The sequence below is a fragment of the Salarias fasciatus genome, chromosome 14, assembly GCF_902148845.1.
Source record: "Salarias fasciatus chromosome 14, fSalaFa1.1, whole genome shotgun sequence".
Classification (NCBI taxonomy): domain Eukaryota; kingdom Metazoa; phylum Chordata; class Actinopteri; order Blenniiformes; family Blenniidae; genus Salarias; species Salarias fasciatus.
Genome location: NC_043758.1, coordinates 20,296,513 through 20,315,676, shown reverse-complemented (window position 1 = coordinate 20,315,676; position 19,164 = coordinate 20,296,513). Strand labels below are relative to the sequence as shown.

General features: G+C 42.6%; 1 protein-coding gene across 2 annotated transcripts in view; it reads right to left on the bottom strand.

The window, feature by feature from the left end:
- Positions 1-19,164, bottom strand: part of igsf11 (immunoglobulin superfamily member 11) — a 125,971-nt gene that overhangs the window by 9,979 nt on the left and 96,828 nt on the right. For both annotated transcript variants that reach the window (XM_030108207.1, XM_030108208.1), the window contains one exon: positions 4,352-4,515. In XM_030108207.1, the coding sequence (XP_029964067.1) occupies positions 4,352-4,515 (164 nt within the window). The remainder of the gene's footprint in view (positions 1-4,351; positions 4,516-19,164) is intronic.

Genomic DNA, 19,164 nt, shown 5'->3' with positions numbered 1-19,164 from the left:
GTATTAGGCAAGGGCACTGCTGTTATTATTTTAATTATTCTTATTAATTCACCGGTTTATATACAGTTCCTGAAGAGCTGGATGTAAACTTCTGCTATATGAGCTACTTTAACGACTCCAACTATAAACCTGGTTTTATGAATTAATTTCACATGTAGAAGGAGAGCAGCGTGAACTGAGAGCTTTTATTACAACATAAATAAACCCAGCAGCCAGCAAACACTTTAAAGAGGATAAACAACAGCTCAGAAATATAACACCATTGTGCAGTCGTGTGTGTGTGTGTGTGTGTGTGTGTGTGTGCCTCTCTGTTTACCTGGATTATCCCACATCTAGCAGTATAAATGAAAAGAGGTCGGGATGTTTGATTAACAGAATGATGGGTTTAGATTATTCACACAGAAAACAACACGCAAACATGTGTTTCTCTGCGCTGCAGGCCAACACGTTATCTGAAGATAACCTCATTCAAGTAAACACAGATTAAATGCCGAGTGGTTTTGGAGCCATGCAGCATTACATGAATGCATTTCAAGTTTTGTAATATACCTTTAACGTTGACAGCTGTAAAATTCACTTGCTTTAAGGTGTTTGTGACTTTTTGAAGGGTTTTTCCTTTTTTGTTTTATCTTATAACTAATGATCTTTCTGTTGGAGGCACTTTCAGCTTTACAAGCCTGCATGAGAAGTGCATGGCAAATAAAGCTTGATTGATTGAAAAATATTAAAGGATTTGCCATAATTCCACATTTAATTTTTCAAAAGTGCTCATTCGTCAATCATATTTTTCCCCTTAAACGCTCCAATAAATCCAGATTGGTCTCAACAGAATAAATTCATTTGATTAACTGGATCCTCTTGGAGACGACTCAGACACTGCAATGTCTTTTATCAGTCACACGCTTTGGCCAACAGGTTGAAAATGGAGCTTATCTTCGCCTTGCTTGCCTTTCTATTGATAAACAAGTATCTTTAATTCATATGATGAGAATGTCAGCTGCCTATAAATCTTTTTTTTTTCTTCTTCTTCTTTGGGCCGCCTCTCCTATCTGTGATTTCATTAAGTACACAGAGAAGCCAGGCACTGGCGGACACACCTACTATCACCTAAATACAAAAGTTAGTTTTCTAGGTCGAAGAGAAAATCTTTTAGGTGTTATATTTTTGACCATGAGCAAATCTAATTTCAACAAGCTCTGGGCAGGCAAATCCCCAGCTTAATGAAGTATGTTTGTGTAATTATCCTGCATAGGCTCCCCAATGTCCATGCAAGTGTGTGAAATTTGACTTTGTGTTGGTATAAGAAACTGCAGAGGTGGATAAAAGCGCTTTTCATCTCTTTATTTAGATTACTCCCTCATTTACTCTTTCTCCCATGTACGGTAGATACTTTTTACTGCATTACCTTTATCTACTTCGGTTTCTATTTACATTTTGGACTACTTGCTGCTATCCGTACCCTCTCCAGGTGCAAATCCAACCACATACATGAATCAATGTGCAAAATCAGATCTGCAGTTTCCTCGACTACCTCAAATGCTCAAATGATGCCATGTTTTTAAAATGATCTCATCCATGGATTCATAATTATAACTGATTTGAACAACTTTCAATTTAATATTATGAAGGTGTTCGCCAAAACACGCCTGGTTTTATGGCTGCAAAACGTTCCAACTTTCAGCTGAATGCAGAAGTGCCGTCTGCTTTTATGGCAGATTGAGAACCGCTTATGGCTGTAAGCAAAAGCAATGTTATGAAAGTGGACTAGATAAGAGAAGCTCAGAACTCTAATTTATAAGATGCTTTAAAGTACCGTCTAGCTGAAGAGACAGAATTCCCCGGGTTCATGAACTCCATTCACATTACCCACTGCTATCTGATCAGTTATTACTATTTAAAAGGAAAACATTAATGATAAATTAAAAGAACAGAAATGCTGAGATGGACTGTAATGAATCAGGTTTGCCTTTGTTTAGCCTGGATTTTTTATCCAAAAGACCAATTACTGGTTATTTTATTTGCACTAATTACTTCAGAGATCAGGCATCTGTGGACACCAGATGCACCAGGCCGTTACACTTCCACACATCATAAATATGATATGTGAAGCTCGTACTTGACTCATTAAGCTCCTATAAAGTGGAGTGGACCGTGTTGGCTTAAGGCTGTAAAGCAGAGGGTGAGGCCTTGGACCACATGGCAGTGAAAACATAAAGGATACATGCATCCGGACTAATATGCGGAACGTGTTAGTCATCTCAAAAAAGTTGCCAATCTCGTGCCATTGAGTTCAAATAATGCAACACTGACTTCAGTTGTTTCATCTCACGCCGATCTGAGCGGCCTGTGTGCTTGCTAAAGCACTATCACAGGTTGTGCAAGAGTTCTGTTCAGTAATTCTTAATGGCTTTTAGCATCAACTGTAATCATTCATGACACGCTCCCTCTCTACGATGACCTTGTACTTGAACCATCACCAAACTCTTCCATCACACACTTTCCACACAGTTCAACACTTTCACACACGCCACCTGACGGCCGGACGATGGCCCACGCAATATTTGTATCTTCTTGTGCATCAAAGTGCAGATCGTGATCCGCTGCACGCGCACAACCACTTTGCTGTTTGTTGCAATATATCCCGGAACATTTCTGCGAGTCTCCCATGATTGCACTCAATGCTTTAGGTGCACATACATTTTATGTGTATGTCATGCAGTATTGTGAAGAGAGAGCATGACTACAGAGTACATGTGACACAGCCTTTTACATATTTCAGCTGCCATCAGCACTTGTGGGGCATTCATCTATAATTAAATGCCTATATGTGTTTTGTGTTTGCTGTTTTTGGTCTTATTTCCGTGTATTGGAATGAAGACACCAGTGTAGGCTCTTTATCCACAGGTGTGCACATGACAGAATTGCTTAGCTCTGTGAGCATTCACGGATGTGTTAATATATGTGTCAGTATTCACACTTTCACTGTGCACTTTCCATGCATGTGTGAAGTCGGTAAAAAAAAATACCGTGTACGGGCCAGGCACAGTATGTATGCATGGGGCTATGTATGCACTTGGACCAGTGTGTGTGTGTGTGTGTGTGTGTGTCTGTGTGTGTGCACGCGCGCTCGCATGCACGTGCGTGTGCATAGAGGGAACAGCTGCGATATAGAGCCTGTCGTGGGCGAGAGTTAATTAGTGCAGAAGATGATTGTATTATTTGGACGGCCGACCAGCGCCGGGGTTCAAAGTGAAGGGAGGCAGGTGAGCTTGTACGGCCTGCAGCTGCATGTTAAACAACTCAAATGGAATCACAGAAGTTCCACAAAGGGTGGGAGGAGGAAGAGTGTGAGAGAGGGTAGAGGGGAGGTGAGCGGTGGGGGGGGAGACATGGGAAACAAGAGCATAAGCCCATTAAAAGAGATGGCACTGAAACAAAATTAACAAGAGGACTCAAATCAAGCCGAAGTCGCCCCCTTGATTATGCATACAAATTATGTGTGGAGGTTATCTGGCTAACACTTAACAGGTAGAAAAGTGGCACATGATACCCGGCACTGTGCAAAACTGTGAGGTAGTTTCGGAAAAGATTGATGAGCAACAATTTATAAATGATTACCAAATCTGGTTTAAAAATGTTTCCTGACTTGCTTAAAATTCAGAACAATACAGTTTCTGCTGATAGAAGACACAATAATAAAAAAAAAAAAAAAAAAAAAAGTGGCAATAGACACTACACCTGAAAGCATGTAACTACATCTACATGTGTCTATAGGAATGTCTACAGGCTCCTTTACTACTGAGCTACAGGTGCGTTCAGATGCACCGGAAAGAGAACTTGTTTGCTTCCGTTTCTTGTCATCATTTTCACATCATGAGAAATTTTCTTTGCAATGGGACTTATCGTGATCATGACCACCATCTGAAATAAGACATGTGCTGGAAGTTCCCGCCATGCTCTGGTTGCATCATGCACATTTTTAAAGTGTTGCAACTGAACGAAGGTCATTTTAAAGTCGTCCCTGTTCACTTCTACGTTTGTCCTTTCATGGACTTTTTCTGACCGCTGTAAGTCTCTTTGCGCTGTATCTGAGCACACCTTGAAACAGATCAAGCCTTGTGTACCTGCTTGGACTGTGAGTTTGGTGTTGGGCCATCCACAGGTGTTTGTATTAGAAAATAAGTTAGACGCATTTTAGTAGCATACAAAGAATGAATGTCGGCATTGTGTGGCAGCTCACTGTTCAATCATCCAAACACTTTAATAAATGCATCATGAAAGAACTGTCATATGCAAGGGGAAAGGACATAATCCTTTTTTTCTTTTTGGATCGTAGGTCAGTGATTTGTACCTGCTCTGGCTGGTTTGCGTTGGACAGTGGTATCACCATCCAGATGATGTTGAGGTTGTTGAGGGCAGCGCTGGTGGTAAAAGAGCAGGGCAGGACGGCTGCCTGGCCTCGGGCCACCTGGATGCTGCTTTGGGAAACCGTGACGTCCAGCGCCCGCACACACACTGCAGGTCAGAGGAAAGAAACACTGATCAGTTTTGATTTACACAAGAAAGACCATCTCGGTGACAACAAATTAAAGCAGGAAAAATGAGGAGGGCGTCTAAACTCCCAGAAGCCCCGAATACATGCTAAGCGATCTCTCCTTTAAATCTTTGCAGTTGGTGAGAAGTGTGACATCTTCAAAGTCTCCCTGCTGGCTATTTGATCATCTCCAGCCCTAATATTGGAAAACATGCCTGTAGTGAGTGAGCTCATAAACAGACACAGGGATGATACGACTCTGTATCAGTAATGGAGCAAAGCCTCTGTCATGTGCATGCAGAACATTTTAAAAAGCAAAGAGTCATGTTAAATCTCTCAGTACATCTCCTCCTTGCTGCTTTATCATTTTTACAGCGAAAGCAAACATAATTTCCAAAGAAGCGAGCTCCATCTTTGAAATGCTCTCAGCAACTAAACATCTTCACTGCATTCTGAAGGATCACATAAAATATGTAACACTTAAATGGGAAAACACAATAGGCTGTCTCTCGAGATATATATTTCTTAAAACACGTTGTTTCTTGCTTTTTTCATGGGAATGTAGCCAGTATCAATACGTACCGAGATAACATCACAAGCCTGAATGCAAACGGCTCTGTGGTAGATTCTATCTGACGCTTTCTGTTCGCATCTAAACCTCATCGGGTAACTGTGATAGTTGGTTTTATATCTTCTGCCGTCCTCATCTGGATGCCACTGTCGGCCATAACAGACCCACAGAGAAAAATATCTACATGCTGCAGCCTATTTCTGGACCAGCTAAAGACATTAGAGTCTAAATCAAGTTAGATCTCCCCCGCAAACATGTATCCATGACCAAAAACCCCAATGGGAAGTAATCTTGTCTAAACATGGTGAGGAGGACGATGGGAATGATGCGCTGATGTAATTACAGATAATTGATCACGTCCTGCAAATCATCCTCGTTAGTGTTAATGTCAGGTGATGATCTTGCCGTATGTCAACAGCAGAAACAGCCAGAACATCGTCTGGATCATCTCCACCAATCAAACATCAATCACAAGCACATGATCATGTCCCAATTTACAGAACAGGTTTGGTTCATTTTTTTGATTATGCAATATGATTGCTTTTTTTATTTTAACCTATTCTCGAAGATTTTGATTTTGTTGGGTTTTTTTTTTTTCTTTTTTCTGGCAGATTTGATTTTTCAATATCACTGTCATATTCTAGCTGACAGACTGCCTGTTGCTCCCTGCCTGCCTGTCTGTCCGAAACATGCTGGACTTCCTACGCTTTCCTTTCGCTGGCAGACACCGCAGGCCCTGCCGGCTCACTGCTGGGCTCGGGGAGATAGGCAGCGCTGAGACCAGCTCTGCTCAGCTATGGTTTCTAGGAGATACTCTCATGAAAACACATCCCATAAATCATGCATTGGGGTTTTACTGAGAAACATTATATTCCACTGGAGTGTCAATATAGATCATTTACAGCAGGGTGACTGCTCACTGTGACTCAGTTCTTCAAATAATAACTTACAAGGCACGGTGTCATCAGAGCGTGCACATCACCACGCGGCTAATGAGCGCTCATTAAATCTGATGACATCTATGATCTCGGGCCACCGCTATAAAAGCAATAAATGAACTCTTAGGCCGCTTCTCTAATCTGATCTTCTTCTGGGTGCACAGTGTTCACTTCCTGCACAGAATCAATCTCTGCTCTTATTGGAGGATTAACAGAAGCGAGGAAGAAGTTTAGGCGAAGGGCCGCGGCCTAAACAGAACGGGTGATTGTGTTCGAGAGTGTATTATCTGCGGCCACGTAGGTATTAAAGGTGCAAGATTTAGGAAGGAAAAAAAAAAAAACCAAGAGATTAAAAGTGAAAGAAAGAAAGATAGAAAGAAAGAAAAAAAAAGATCCTAGAGAAATGAAGATAGAAGGAGCATCTTATCGTCTCTAAGCCTCCTCCAAGGCAGCAGTCTCTCAAGCCCACAACAGCTGGAGGGCTCATTTCAAAACACTGGATTAGGGAACCTCTGCGCACAGAGCCTGTAAGCTCCCACGACCAAAGAACAACACACACACACACACAATTGCAAGAAAACATCACACATAAGCAGCGCACAGTGCCTTCCTAACTCTCTCACACGTTGGCAGCCTACCACCCACCTCCATGGACACACATACAGCCCCATCAATGTATGACTTGGGTGACACTCATGGTGGCCCTTTAGGAAAACATCTAAGAAGCCGAGATGGAAACTGAGGCATTGCTTGGCATTGCCTCATTATTGCACACGCTTGTGCCAAAGCTTTATACGCCTTGCCGTTCAGCCCTGCTCATGAAGCATGTCTGGTAGGCAGCCGCTCTTGGAGAGCACATCCTGTAAAGGGTTTGATATGTAAAGGGACGAATGGCGAATCGCTTATTGTCAAAGGGGGGGCCACACACATTTCAAGACAGTGGGCGTATCTCATACAATGTACACAACATTTCAACACAAAAGGTGCCACTGTAGCAGTGCAAGGGGAATTTTTGTATTTCCAGAACGTACCAAAGTGATTTGAGGACAAACTGGAGCAGACAGATTGTGTTTTGATACAGTGGTCGTGACCTTGTTTTACTCTCTTGCTGTTCTGTTGTTTCCTCCGCTGTTGATAGACTCCCTCATGTCTTCTTGTGTAATGTAAATGAGCTGTCCATCTAGTCCCATCCCAGTCCCACACAGGACAGCAGAGATGTGGTCAAGTGTATAAAGTGTGCCGTTAATCAGATTAAGCAGACATTTGGACATCCAGTAAATTTTTCTCACATTTTGCAAGGAGGGACGTAATCCACTCACACCATTTCTGAATACAATCTGCAAAGCTAGGACTAAATCTATACAGTAGCCTATTTCATATGTTTGTATGTGATGGGGATCTCGCTTCCCAGGAACATTTTCCAGATTTGGAGCTTTTCTATACTGGGGGTGATTGTATGTTCTCCTCGGTGTGTGCATGGGATTTATCCAGATACTGTTGTTTTCACCTACAGTTAAAAATAAATAAATAAATGAGCTGGAGGTGACATTCGCCCAGGCTGTGACCGTGTTCGATACTGTGACTATAAGCGTAGAAGAAATAGGTGTTATCTGCACGTATTGCTCACTGAAACACAGGCACACAGCTGAACATCGCTGTATTCGGACTGTCAAACACAGCTGTGTTTAGACACATGTTCAGCATGGTCACAATGTGTTCCACCCCACCTGGATCACGCTTGGTTCTCCACACATAGCTGATGTACACTCACATGAGGGCCAGCATTGCATGATTACATTCTGGTAACCCAAAACATCTTATTTAAATGTAATTGCCAGGTGTGAAAAGGGATCCTTTTTGTTGCTACAATATTTTTTTGAAATAAATCCACATTTTCTGAGTTGACTGGCTCAGTCTGCAAATTTGTTTGGGAAACTATTAGGTAATAAGCGAGCTGCAGTGGCTTCCTGCGTGTATTGAAGTCAGAGTCAGGATGTCGTGACTGGCACTGCCTGCCTCTGATTGGAGGAAGGACCGAACAGTTGGCCAAGACTGACATTTATTACTTATTTAGAGCTCCATAAATGGGGGCCTCTGCACACTCTTGTTTGTGCTTTAAAATGTAATTTGTCCACAGCAGTTTTGCTTTCAAACCACAAGCGCCACATGTCTCACCCTTAAGTTTAGAGGAGAAAAACCACTGAGGATGAGGTCAGATGAGCACAATCTCATGACAAGTGGTGGCAAAAGTTGAAAAGTAATTGACAGGGGGATGAAACGTGAGTCATATGGCGGGGGGGGGGGGGGGGGGGGGGTGTGAAGATAGAAAGACTGAAGAAGAAAGAACTGAAAGGGGGGGTTGAGTGTAACAGGAGAGAAGTGAAGAGGATGCTGCTGTTTCCAGAGGAGCCTAATTGATAAAGTCACCCGAGGCGGCGCTCGCAGTGCTGGTGGAGTGAGGGAGAGAACCAACAGCACGGCCTCCTTTAAAACAGCCTCTCTGCCTTCATTCAGGATCCAAGTGTCAAAACTGCTGCTGATTAATGCATGAGAAAACCATACACCTCGGAGAGCGGGGTGTGTGTGTGTGTGTGTGTGTGTGTGTGTGTGTGTGTGTGTGTGTGTGTGTGTGTGTGTGTGTGTGTGTGTGTGTACGATAACCCATTCAGTCAAGCTAAGGTGGAGTCATGATGGGGTGGAGAACAAATGCAGGATGAATGCAACACTTCCAGTCTCTCTCCTATACACACAAATACACACAGGTACACACACGCGCGCAGACAATCCCTGCTTGGCAACTCATTTGCATCCTGCCTTTTTATTCATGTGTCTCTTTTATTCATAGGCTTTACTTTTATTTCACTTTCAAACAAATGCCCCTGATGCTGTGATGTGATGAGCCTCTGGCACAGCTTCACTGGGCGGGCTGGAACACACACACAGAACGACAGACACACACATCGTTACAGACAGGACACCTGTCTCAGTCAGATGATTAACGACAGCAGGCAAACTTAGAAAGACAACACACACACACACACACACGCGAATACACAATAAGTAAATTGTTTCCTGACAGAAAACAATTTCTTTACACTGTTTTGATGTTTGACCTCTGACCTCTGATTTGTAACCGCGTCGCTCTAAGTTCATTTCAGAGTAATCATCATAGCTTAAAAAAATAAACTTTCAGCGGCATAAGTGTAATGCATGACAGGCTTTTTTTTTTTCTTTTTCGGCTGCATTTGCTGAAAGCGTGAGACCTCTTAAGAAGTGAAAGAGGAAGAGTTTAAAGTAAGTGATGAGAGATCGAGCATAAAATCGTGTATCTCCTGCTCCAGGCATGACAGTTGGCGGCTCCAATTGCATCCATTTTGAATTCCGCCGTGGACTTAAAAGCAAATTGTGATCGCTTTAGTATTTTAACTTCCAAACTAGAAGTGTATATGCAGCAAGGACGGGGGGAGAAAAAAAAAAAAGCACATAAATGCATGAAATTAAACACAGCCATGAACACATTTACACACGGGTTCATGTTGGACAACACCTGTGCCCACACACACACAAACACAGCTCCGTGTCCCGTTCTCTGGCTGAAAGCCCAGGGGCTTCGGGACGAGCTGTGTTCGTGTGGCGGCGGACCCCGCGTTGTTGCCACTGCCCGTGAGGCACCAGGGTGAAACCAACAAGCGAGCAAAGACATTCGTGTGAAACTCAGGTGGTCTAATTGTGTACCCAGCTGCTCGATGCAACATCAAGCACTTTGCTCAAAGCGCCGCTGAGGTACAAACAAAGTCACAATCCAAGTCATAATTCACTCTGAAACCACGATTCAATCAGCAGAAAAACCTTTTTAGTTTTAATGTCATGTGAAATTCTGCTGCTGACAAAGTTTTAAAACAAGATTTCAGTGAAAACACCATTTTAGAGAATTTTTTTTTTCTTTTAACTAGTGGCCACCCTGCTACTGAGTCGTATAGTGGAGCAAGGCACCATTTTATTTTGACCCTTCTTAACCTCATTCAACTCATGTTTATGAGAAGTACAGATTCCAAATTCTTTCAGTGTCAACATCTAATGAATATAAGGGTGAAGTTGTTCAGGACCTAATGTCCTTAACTAAAGAAATTCGGTGAAAGAACAAACTTTCTTCATAAACCGCAGCTTTCTCCCGCTCCAGTTAGACGATGACGTTACACCGGAGAGTAAACAAAGTGAACCTTTCGGACTGGATTGCTTATGACCACACTCCATGGAGACCACATTACTAAAGGTTCCTCATTCATATTTCACAAAGCAGCAAATGTTAGTCCTGTCGTCTGTGTACAGAGTACACAAGTCCTGGCTCAGAGCAGAAAGGCTGAAACAGCTCGATGGCTGTGTTGCCGGCGCTATCCTGGTTCAAAAGTTGCTTCTTCTTTTCACTCACAGTCTGATCGGAACTGCAAACTGTGACGCACAACAAGCACAAACTTATATGAGTAGTGTAAGATGAGATTCATTTGTTTTGTATATATAAAATGAGGGCATTTCATTTGAGGAAAAGCATTAGTAATAGCATTACACTGCCACCAATCTAGGCTATATGGCTGCCATTCAACCGTCTGATATCATCAGTAAAGTTTCAAACACATCGGTTGGGGGATCAAAACGGTGAACACTTACAAGGATGTCTCACGCTTTCACTCACATAGTTTCTTTAATACTTTCACTGTTCTTTTTTTTTTAGATTAGAATTATTTGTCATCATACAACGGCATAAAATATTTAAGAAGGGCTGACTCAAACATGATCTGATGCAGACCTGGACATCGTAAGGCCCAAGGGTGGCATGCGACCCTTTATTTCCGCTTGATCGGCCCCTCAGGGTTTCACTGGAAGATTCTGAATCAAACGGAAATTACTATCATTTTTGACCTCATTACATCTGAAATGATCACATTTGTTCACTTTGTTGGTCATTATCACACCATTGGTCGTGTCTAGCGCCTTGGCGAGCAGAGTTGGCAATTAATACCTCTCAAAATGAGTGTTTCACAGTGGAAAGAGAACACATTTTATGAAAAAATATAGTTTTTATTTACTTAATCACTGAACTTGAAATCTAGAAAAGTCATGATTTCAAGACAAAGATTGGGAAAGACTTCAAAAATGTACTGCAGGGAAACAGTAGCTCCTAAAAAATGTGGAAATAATGCTGTTTATCAAGAGATGATGGCTACTGAGCAAAATTCAAGTCAACATATGTCTTGACCTTCAATCGTAGTGCCAATTCTTTTTTTTTAATCTGGTCATTTTGAGGAATTTTGTCGCCCATCCTGACATAATGCACAATAAGAGAACAAGAAATTATATCAATAAAATTAAGGTGGTTTCACACTTTTATTCACAAAGAAACTACCAGCAATGCTCCTTTCTTTTCCTGTCCTATCAACTCATTTTGTTTTCCTTACTTCCCCCTTTCTCCTTTTAAGTCTTTTCATTTTCCATACATTAATTTCACCCCCCCCCCTACTTTATCTCTTTCCCTTTACCTCCTTTCTTTTCCTTTCCTGCCCTCTAACATTCCCTGATCAGCGTTTCCGACCAACGCTCGTCCAATCAAAGAGCCTTAAACATCACTTGATCATCCTGCCCTCATCTCCTGCCCCGCCCCGCACAGCTGACCTATTAGCCACAACTGCCAACTCCCAAACAGGGCCCACTGACTAGTTTGAAACTAATCTGCACTGCGACTGATTAGTACAACTTGCCGTGCCTCTGATACTACGCTCCACATGGAGGAATGAGCCGGGCCGGAGCATGTAGTAACGACGGTCACAGCGTTTTCTTGCAGCCACATTCACAACAATGCTAACAGCGAACAGAGAAGATTTGACTCTTTTAATCTGAAATATTCCATGTTGTATGCAAAACTAAATTGTGTTTGCAGGGGTTCCAAAAGCAATTTCATGCACGTTCGAAGAAAAATGGAAGAGAGAAGAATGTTTTTGACTTCTTGATCACACATTGTTCTATAACAATGTCACCTCATGTGCAGTAAAAGATGGTAAAATGTGCCTTGTTTCATATTTTTCTGCTGAATCAAATACTCAAACCTGCAGAAGGCATAAGTGAAACCACTCCTAGTTAACCACACACCACAACAATGACATTCATGACAACATATTTAGCTTTTAATAAATGATTATAAATTCATATAATCACACAACTGGGGCTGTTACAAATGGCTGCTCTCAAAGTGAAAGGAATTAAGGATTATTTGGAGAGAGCCGTAACGAGTAAAAGGGAATCATTTTAAAGAGTAATGAGCCCTAAAGTGATTGCTGATGCAGATGAACTGGGGACAGAGCGCGGGGGGGTGGGGGGGGGGGGGGGGGGGTGGGGGGGGGGGGGGGGGGGGGGGGGGATGGAAAGTTACTGCGAACAAGCTGACGGGTGATCAGCCAAACTACTGTGCTGGGCTGTGTGCACCGAGCGAGCAGAAGGTTAAAGTAGGCCACTGCCCTCGTGCACAGATAAGCCCGGGCACTGGAAGACTACTGCTAAAGCAGCAAACAGATGGCTCTGCACATGCAGCCCTGGACACACACACACACACACACACACACACACACACACACACACATAAATATCCCCAAAACATCAAGTACTGACGTTAGTGGCGTCCACTAATCACAAATATGGAGCTCTCATCTAAAAAAAAAAAAAAAAAAAAAAAAATGAAAATTGCTCACATGCTCTCACACATATTAACACACACTGTTTTTGCAGATCCCCCCCTCGTGCTCCTCGCATGTTGTTCCTGAATGACAGCTGATGAATCAGAGCTGGGTTTCTCCAAAGAGACACACACTTCGCAGACTTCATACCTTCTCTGTGTGCAGTAACTCGGTTCCCTGGCAGACTTGCACATTTGGCAAACCTGTCACTGTGTCTGCACATAAATCTAACGTCCTGGCAGGCATACTGATCTGCCAGTAAGATGACATGATTGGCAAGGGGCTGTGTTTTGCTATTTGGCAGCTGCCATCTTCAAGTCGCTTTTAACTAGTTGACAACGGCCTGGTTCTGCCAAAAACATACAAATGAAGCAGCAGCTCCTGGGATGGTTTGTAGGTAAATTGATTATGCAGGTAAAATTTACCGAAATAATGTCTGCCACAGTTGTGGCGCACGCATCTCAAAGTGACGTTTATCCGCTCTGATAAGAGCAGAACGGAGACGTATTATCCAGTTTTTCCACAGCAAAAATTGTACTGGGACTTTAACTTTTAAATAAGTGAAAGAAACTACCATGCAGACTGGTTTGGACAAATTGACCGTGGAATCTTTGAGAGATAAAACCTTTCAAGGTTTCCTTTGATCTCAGAAACACCCCGAGTCCTGCTTCAGTTGTAGCAGCGTTTCCCTCTCGGTACTCCATGTCATCAGGTAAGGCCAGACTCCTACTGTCTGCACGGCGCAGGTTAATGCAACAGTCTAAGCTTCTCAGTCAGCCAGCCAGAGCAAACAGATAATACAAGGCGACTATTCCTGGAACCGGCATTTAGCCTAAGGTAACCCAGTGTAATGCCTCCGAGTTACTAATTGGCTTGCAGGAAAAGATTACTCTTTCTCTCACTCGTCTTTGTTCATTTCTTTATTTCCTTTCCTGCTAATCTAGCCCAGTTTGATCTCTCATCCTCAGTATATATTGCTCTTTCTTCCTCTTCTTCCTCTCTAAATGAAGACAGTGATTTTAAGCCCGCCAGCGGCGGCCGAGCCACCTGGGAGCAGCCGCGCTCCGGCAGGTGATTTGGTCTGCGCGGCTCCCTGGCAATAAGGGCTCGTAATGATTTATCGTCTGTTGGGTCCCTGTGTGGCTCACCTTCAGCATGAACTCACGCTGTCACTCTCGTATTATCAGAGGAAAGCACGAGTTTGATTGTTTCAAATTTGCCTCTCCCCTCCTTCAAGGCTTTATAAGAACTTTTTCTGCAGGATTCGCATATTTTCTATGTGGCTTTCTCTGGGTACTCCCGTTACCTCCCACAAGCCAAAAAAAATGCACTTGAAGCAAATTGACTTTAAAATTGCTCCTCAGTGTTTGTGATTGTCTCTCTGTATTTGCCCTGTGATGGACTGGCGATCGGTCCAGCGTGTCGGCTGCCTCCACCCATAGCCGGCCGGGATCAGCTGAAGTGCTCTCATTTGATTAAAACAGTACACAACAGGGGTGACAAGCACGTTTCAGGAGCCGCACACAACCCAATTTCATCTTGAGCGGGCTGAACCGCTAAAATAGTGCCATCATTTCTGGCCCACAGCAACTCTGTTTGAAACCAATGGTATAGAAAATGGACGAATGGATGTACTTGAGCGTGAAGGAAGATAAACCTGCAGACCAAAACACAGGAGTGCTTAGTTAGACTGCTCTCTTTTGAACTTTATTTAAAAAAGTGCTGATTAGCATGAGCGATTCTCTCCTGCTCTCTGCTTACTCACACCTTTTTTTTTTTTGCCGTAGCTTCAAGTGTAACAGCAGGTGATCGCCCCCAGTCGACGGCATTTTAAATGCAACGCACACCATGAGGCTTTCCACTTTGTCAAGCAAGTATTTTACACAAAACAGGCTGAATATTAAAATACAGACGGGGAACGATGACTCACATGTAACACAATGAGGAAAGTGTCAGGAACTATAATTTCAGTTACACCAACGAATTCAGTAAGTCGCCTTTTTGACAGTTAACACTGACCGCCTTTGAAGTCTGGTCTGTGGGGTGACAAAACGGTTTGAAATTCAGACAGTTAGTGAGTCATCTGCCAGGAAGAGAGCAGATTTCACTACAGGCCATCCGAAAACGATAAGAGAGCCAGTTGTGTTGCCATAGGACAGGAAAGTGTCAGTCAGGAAGACAGGACTGTGGGGAGAAGAGGGCCGAGTCCAAGGCCGTTCCCCCGACAGGAGCGGCTCAGGCTGAGGTCAGGGAGAAGCAGAGCTGGCACTTTTAAGAAGGAGTCGGAAAGGACAGATTCTGAAATGCTCCCAAGCCTAAAATTAACAAGTTAAAATGTGCTTTGACTATGTTACTATGGCTGTAACTCAGCCTCACTCCTAAAAATCTATTGAAGCAAAGTGATAAAAGTGATACAAATATGTTCCACCTCTGGATAAGCAAATCCTTTTGTTAAAAAACAAAAAACAAAAAACATGGTTTCATGGTTTTTTTCTTCCTTCTTTCATGATGTATCAGTTCTTTCCTTCTTTATAACTGGTAAGTGTATTTTTCATTCAATGTTTACATAAAAAAATCAGCCTCAACATCACACTAATGCCGTATTCAACAACTTCTATGATGCGCACACACACGCACACACACACGCATGCATGCCGGCCAGAAGCCTTTTGCCCCCAGAGTCACAAAGGTCTGTGATCTCCCTGTGAACAGCTGCTCTCTGCTGACTGTGACATCCTACCAGCCAAATGATGCATGCTGCTATTTAGAGAACAAATTTACAACTATTGATTGCTTTCAAAAAGTCGTATTTGTATCATTTATATCTTATCTCGTTCTACACCTCATCCTGTTCTCGTGATGAGTAATGGACTCTATTTCGAAGTTTCAACTATATAAATAGGGAGAGTCAGACGAGAAAACAACTCCAGAGCTAAATGAGTTCATTCAGTGACTGATGGCAGTGAGAGCAAAACTTTTTATGGAATCACCCTTCAATACAAGTCCATGTCTTTAAAAACAAAATCAAGTATCAAGTAAACATAATCAGAAATGTGAAGGAAGCTATTTATATTCTTATGATGGCAAAAGTTATTAGTTCTATGACTGCAATATGTATTTCTTCTCTTTGTATATGTGGACAGTGGAGCGTGTTCAGCACTCTGGTGTTCAGAGAGGATTCACATGACAAAAATACGTTTCCACATATTAAGACTGAAGGTTATTTTCAGTGTGAAGTTTGATGTACCATGTGTGTGTGCGCGCGTGTGTGTGTGTGTGTGTGTGTGTGTGTGTGCATGTTTTCCTCCCACAGCCAATAGATAAATTGATGACTTAAAAATCACCTGTCAGTGTAAATGTGTGTGTGTATGTACTGTGAGTTTCAGAAAGCCATATACATGGATAAACGTTTATACATAAAGGACGTGTAGATACATATCATTCTGGCTCCATTATGCATGATTGATTCTTCTTTGTATTTTTTTAATTTCTGTGTTTCCAGACATATGTTACTCTTTAGCTTCCTATCTGCCCATTTGGTTCAGATACCTTAATGTCATCATTTTCAATTAAAAAAACCCAAAAATAATAATAATAATGATGATAATACTTTGAAACCTTCGACTCAACCTGATGGAACCATCTCAACCGAGAGGTTCAGGTGTGTGACACCATTTTTTCTTTGTTAAAAACAGCAAACAATTTGGAAAATATGTCACAAAATATACAGACAGCTTCATTACAGTGAAATAATAAGTTGTGGTATATTCGAAGTAATAATAATAATAATAATAATAATAATAATAATAATAATAATAATAATAATAATGATAAATAAATAAATATCTCAACAAAAAATGAAAACTTGAGAAAGTGCCTCTAAGTGGGATTCTTCGGTGTCTTCAACTCGGCCTCTTTGATGTGTGCTTGTGCTTCGGTGTTGACCGGCATGGTGATGCTTTCTCTCTTGATTCTGCTTTTAGGATGTTTGATGTAGGTCAAACGCTGGCTCAGCAAACAGTGGGAACCGGCTCACATTTTTATTCTGCACACTGGTCAAATTTACATCCCGTTTCATTCGGTGGAAACTTTCCTGCACTATTAAACACACAAACACACACACAGACACAAAAATGCACAAAAACCTCCATCGCTCTTATACGATTCAGCAAAAAAGAGCTGTAAAAAAAAAAAAAAAAAAAGAAAAGAAAAGAAAAACATCAACACGAACACGCTGAGTGTGCATTCTTCAGGCTTCTCCTCAGACAGCAAAGGATGCAAAGAAGTCAAAAGCATCAAACTCTGATCGCTGGCAAGAACTTTCACATGGTCTGATCAATCAAAAGCAACTCGTCAATCTGCTGACCAGCTTTATGTATAAGAAAAATCTTGTGTGGTATACTTTTGGCATGAGCTGAGTCACACTTACTGAAGGGCTGCCAGTACATCAGATTGTACTGTGCTCTCACAGACTTCGTTTCCCTTAGAGTTTATCTGCATAAACATATACAGTACGCCCTTCATATTCTTTTGCCACACTGAAAGAGGCGTTTCAATCCCAGTTTCGAGCCAGAAAAAAAGCATCCCTTCACCTTGTCAACAAAAATCAGAACAATATTGTGAGAGAGAAAGTCTGAGTGACTTCAAGTTTAAATCCCATTGAGTAGTGAGAGGTGCCTCCCGCAGCCGACGTAGCTGCACTTTGGGAGTTAGATAATGCTGTTGTCAGTCAGTGACCTCTTCCTCGGTAACATGCACTGCATAAGCCTCTGTGCATGTGTGTGTGTGTGTGTGTGTGTGTGTGTGTGTGTGTGTGTGTGTAAGTATGCATGTGCTTGATAGAGCAGAGCCCCAATGCCGAGCACATCTGCTCCGGACGCCCCTGGCACTGCCATATGGCTGGCAAACACGCCTCCCACTCCTCCGCCACAAAGAGGGACTTTGCAATGAAAAGAGAAAATGAGTGAAAATGAGTGTGCGTGCATGACAGTGAGCGAGAGCGAGAGAGGAGGAGGAGGAGGAGGAGGGAGGAGATGGGAGGGGAAAGTGTGTGAGAGACAGCGCGAGGAAAGGAAGGCAGAAGAGAGTAACAGCTGACGGGTGAGGAGCTGCACGTGCTGCCCATTAGGCTGAGCGGACCGATCCACTCCACCTCCAAAACACACTAATGTTTTAAACACCCTGACACGGCTCCGCTCTGCCATTCACGCCGGGTTCAGGGCGAACGCCGCTTACATAAGAGCCCACATCCTAGTCTTCACCTGATGGCCGGAGCGGAAGAAATAACTTTTGTTTAATGATAAATTTTAGGACTTTTTCGAGAAAAAAAACTCTTACTTAGGGTCCCTGCTCAGGGGCCCACAGTGGTGGTGGTGGAAGTGTGAACTAGCGATGGCTTTAATTTAAAATAAACTACTTGCAGATGCATCTCAAACAGAGACAAGTTTGATCACCTGCCGGAAATGTGAACATGCACTTCTACCAAACACCAGAATTATTAAAGTTATAGCAGCTATTTTAATGAAAATGACTTTTACTGCTTGTCATTTATCTATTGTCTACCTTGAAATAAACTTTCTGGAGCAATTTAATGTGGTACCTGGTTCAAATTAACTTTCATTCCACCACTACCTATGACTCCAATAATTCATTCATTTTTAAACGTTAGCTTTGAAGACCTTAAAGTACATATATATCTGAACTGTTTGCTCTAAAATTTGTGTTCACTCACTGAAAACTGTTCACCAAAATTACCAAACATCAGTCAACAGGCACTGTGGATAGGTGAGTCGTGATATGGAGGAAGAATGGATCATTAAAATGCTGAAATAAATTCAGAATGATGAGAGAAGCTACAGCAGAGAAAATCACACTGAAGACTCCCATCCCCCCATCTTCTCAGAAGACCAAGGAGATCATAAATATCAGAGGATCATATTTAAGCACAGAAAGCTACTAGTTTTGCTCCTTAACATTTCAAAGGTCTGAGCTTGAAACTGAATTTTCACGTCTCTCTCGTAGCTGGCTGGGAGTGTTTGAGCTGGACGTACAGTATCAGAGGGACCTGATGTTCCACTCAGTCCTCCTCCTCTTTATCTCATCTCGTGCCCTCCGGCCCCCTTTCCTTTTCTACCTATCCTCCTTTTCTTCCTCCTCTTCCTCTTCTCCTCTGCTGCCTTGGGGGGATTCCACGAAGGCTGCATTAATATAGGGAAATCAATACGAGCGCTACGTCGGCTTCACGACGAGGCCGGTCGGAGACTTGTGTGAGGGGGGGGATGTTTGTCGATAAACGCAAGGCCATTGATCTTTAGCGCACGTCTTTTTGTGTGCAGGGGTCCACGGAGACTCCTCGTGGCCTGACTGACAGGTCGTGAGCTGGTTCTGAGACCGACTGTG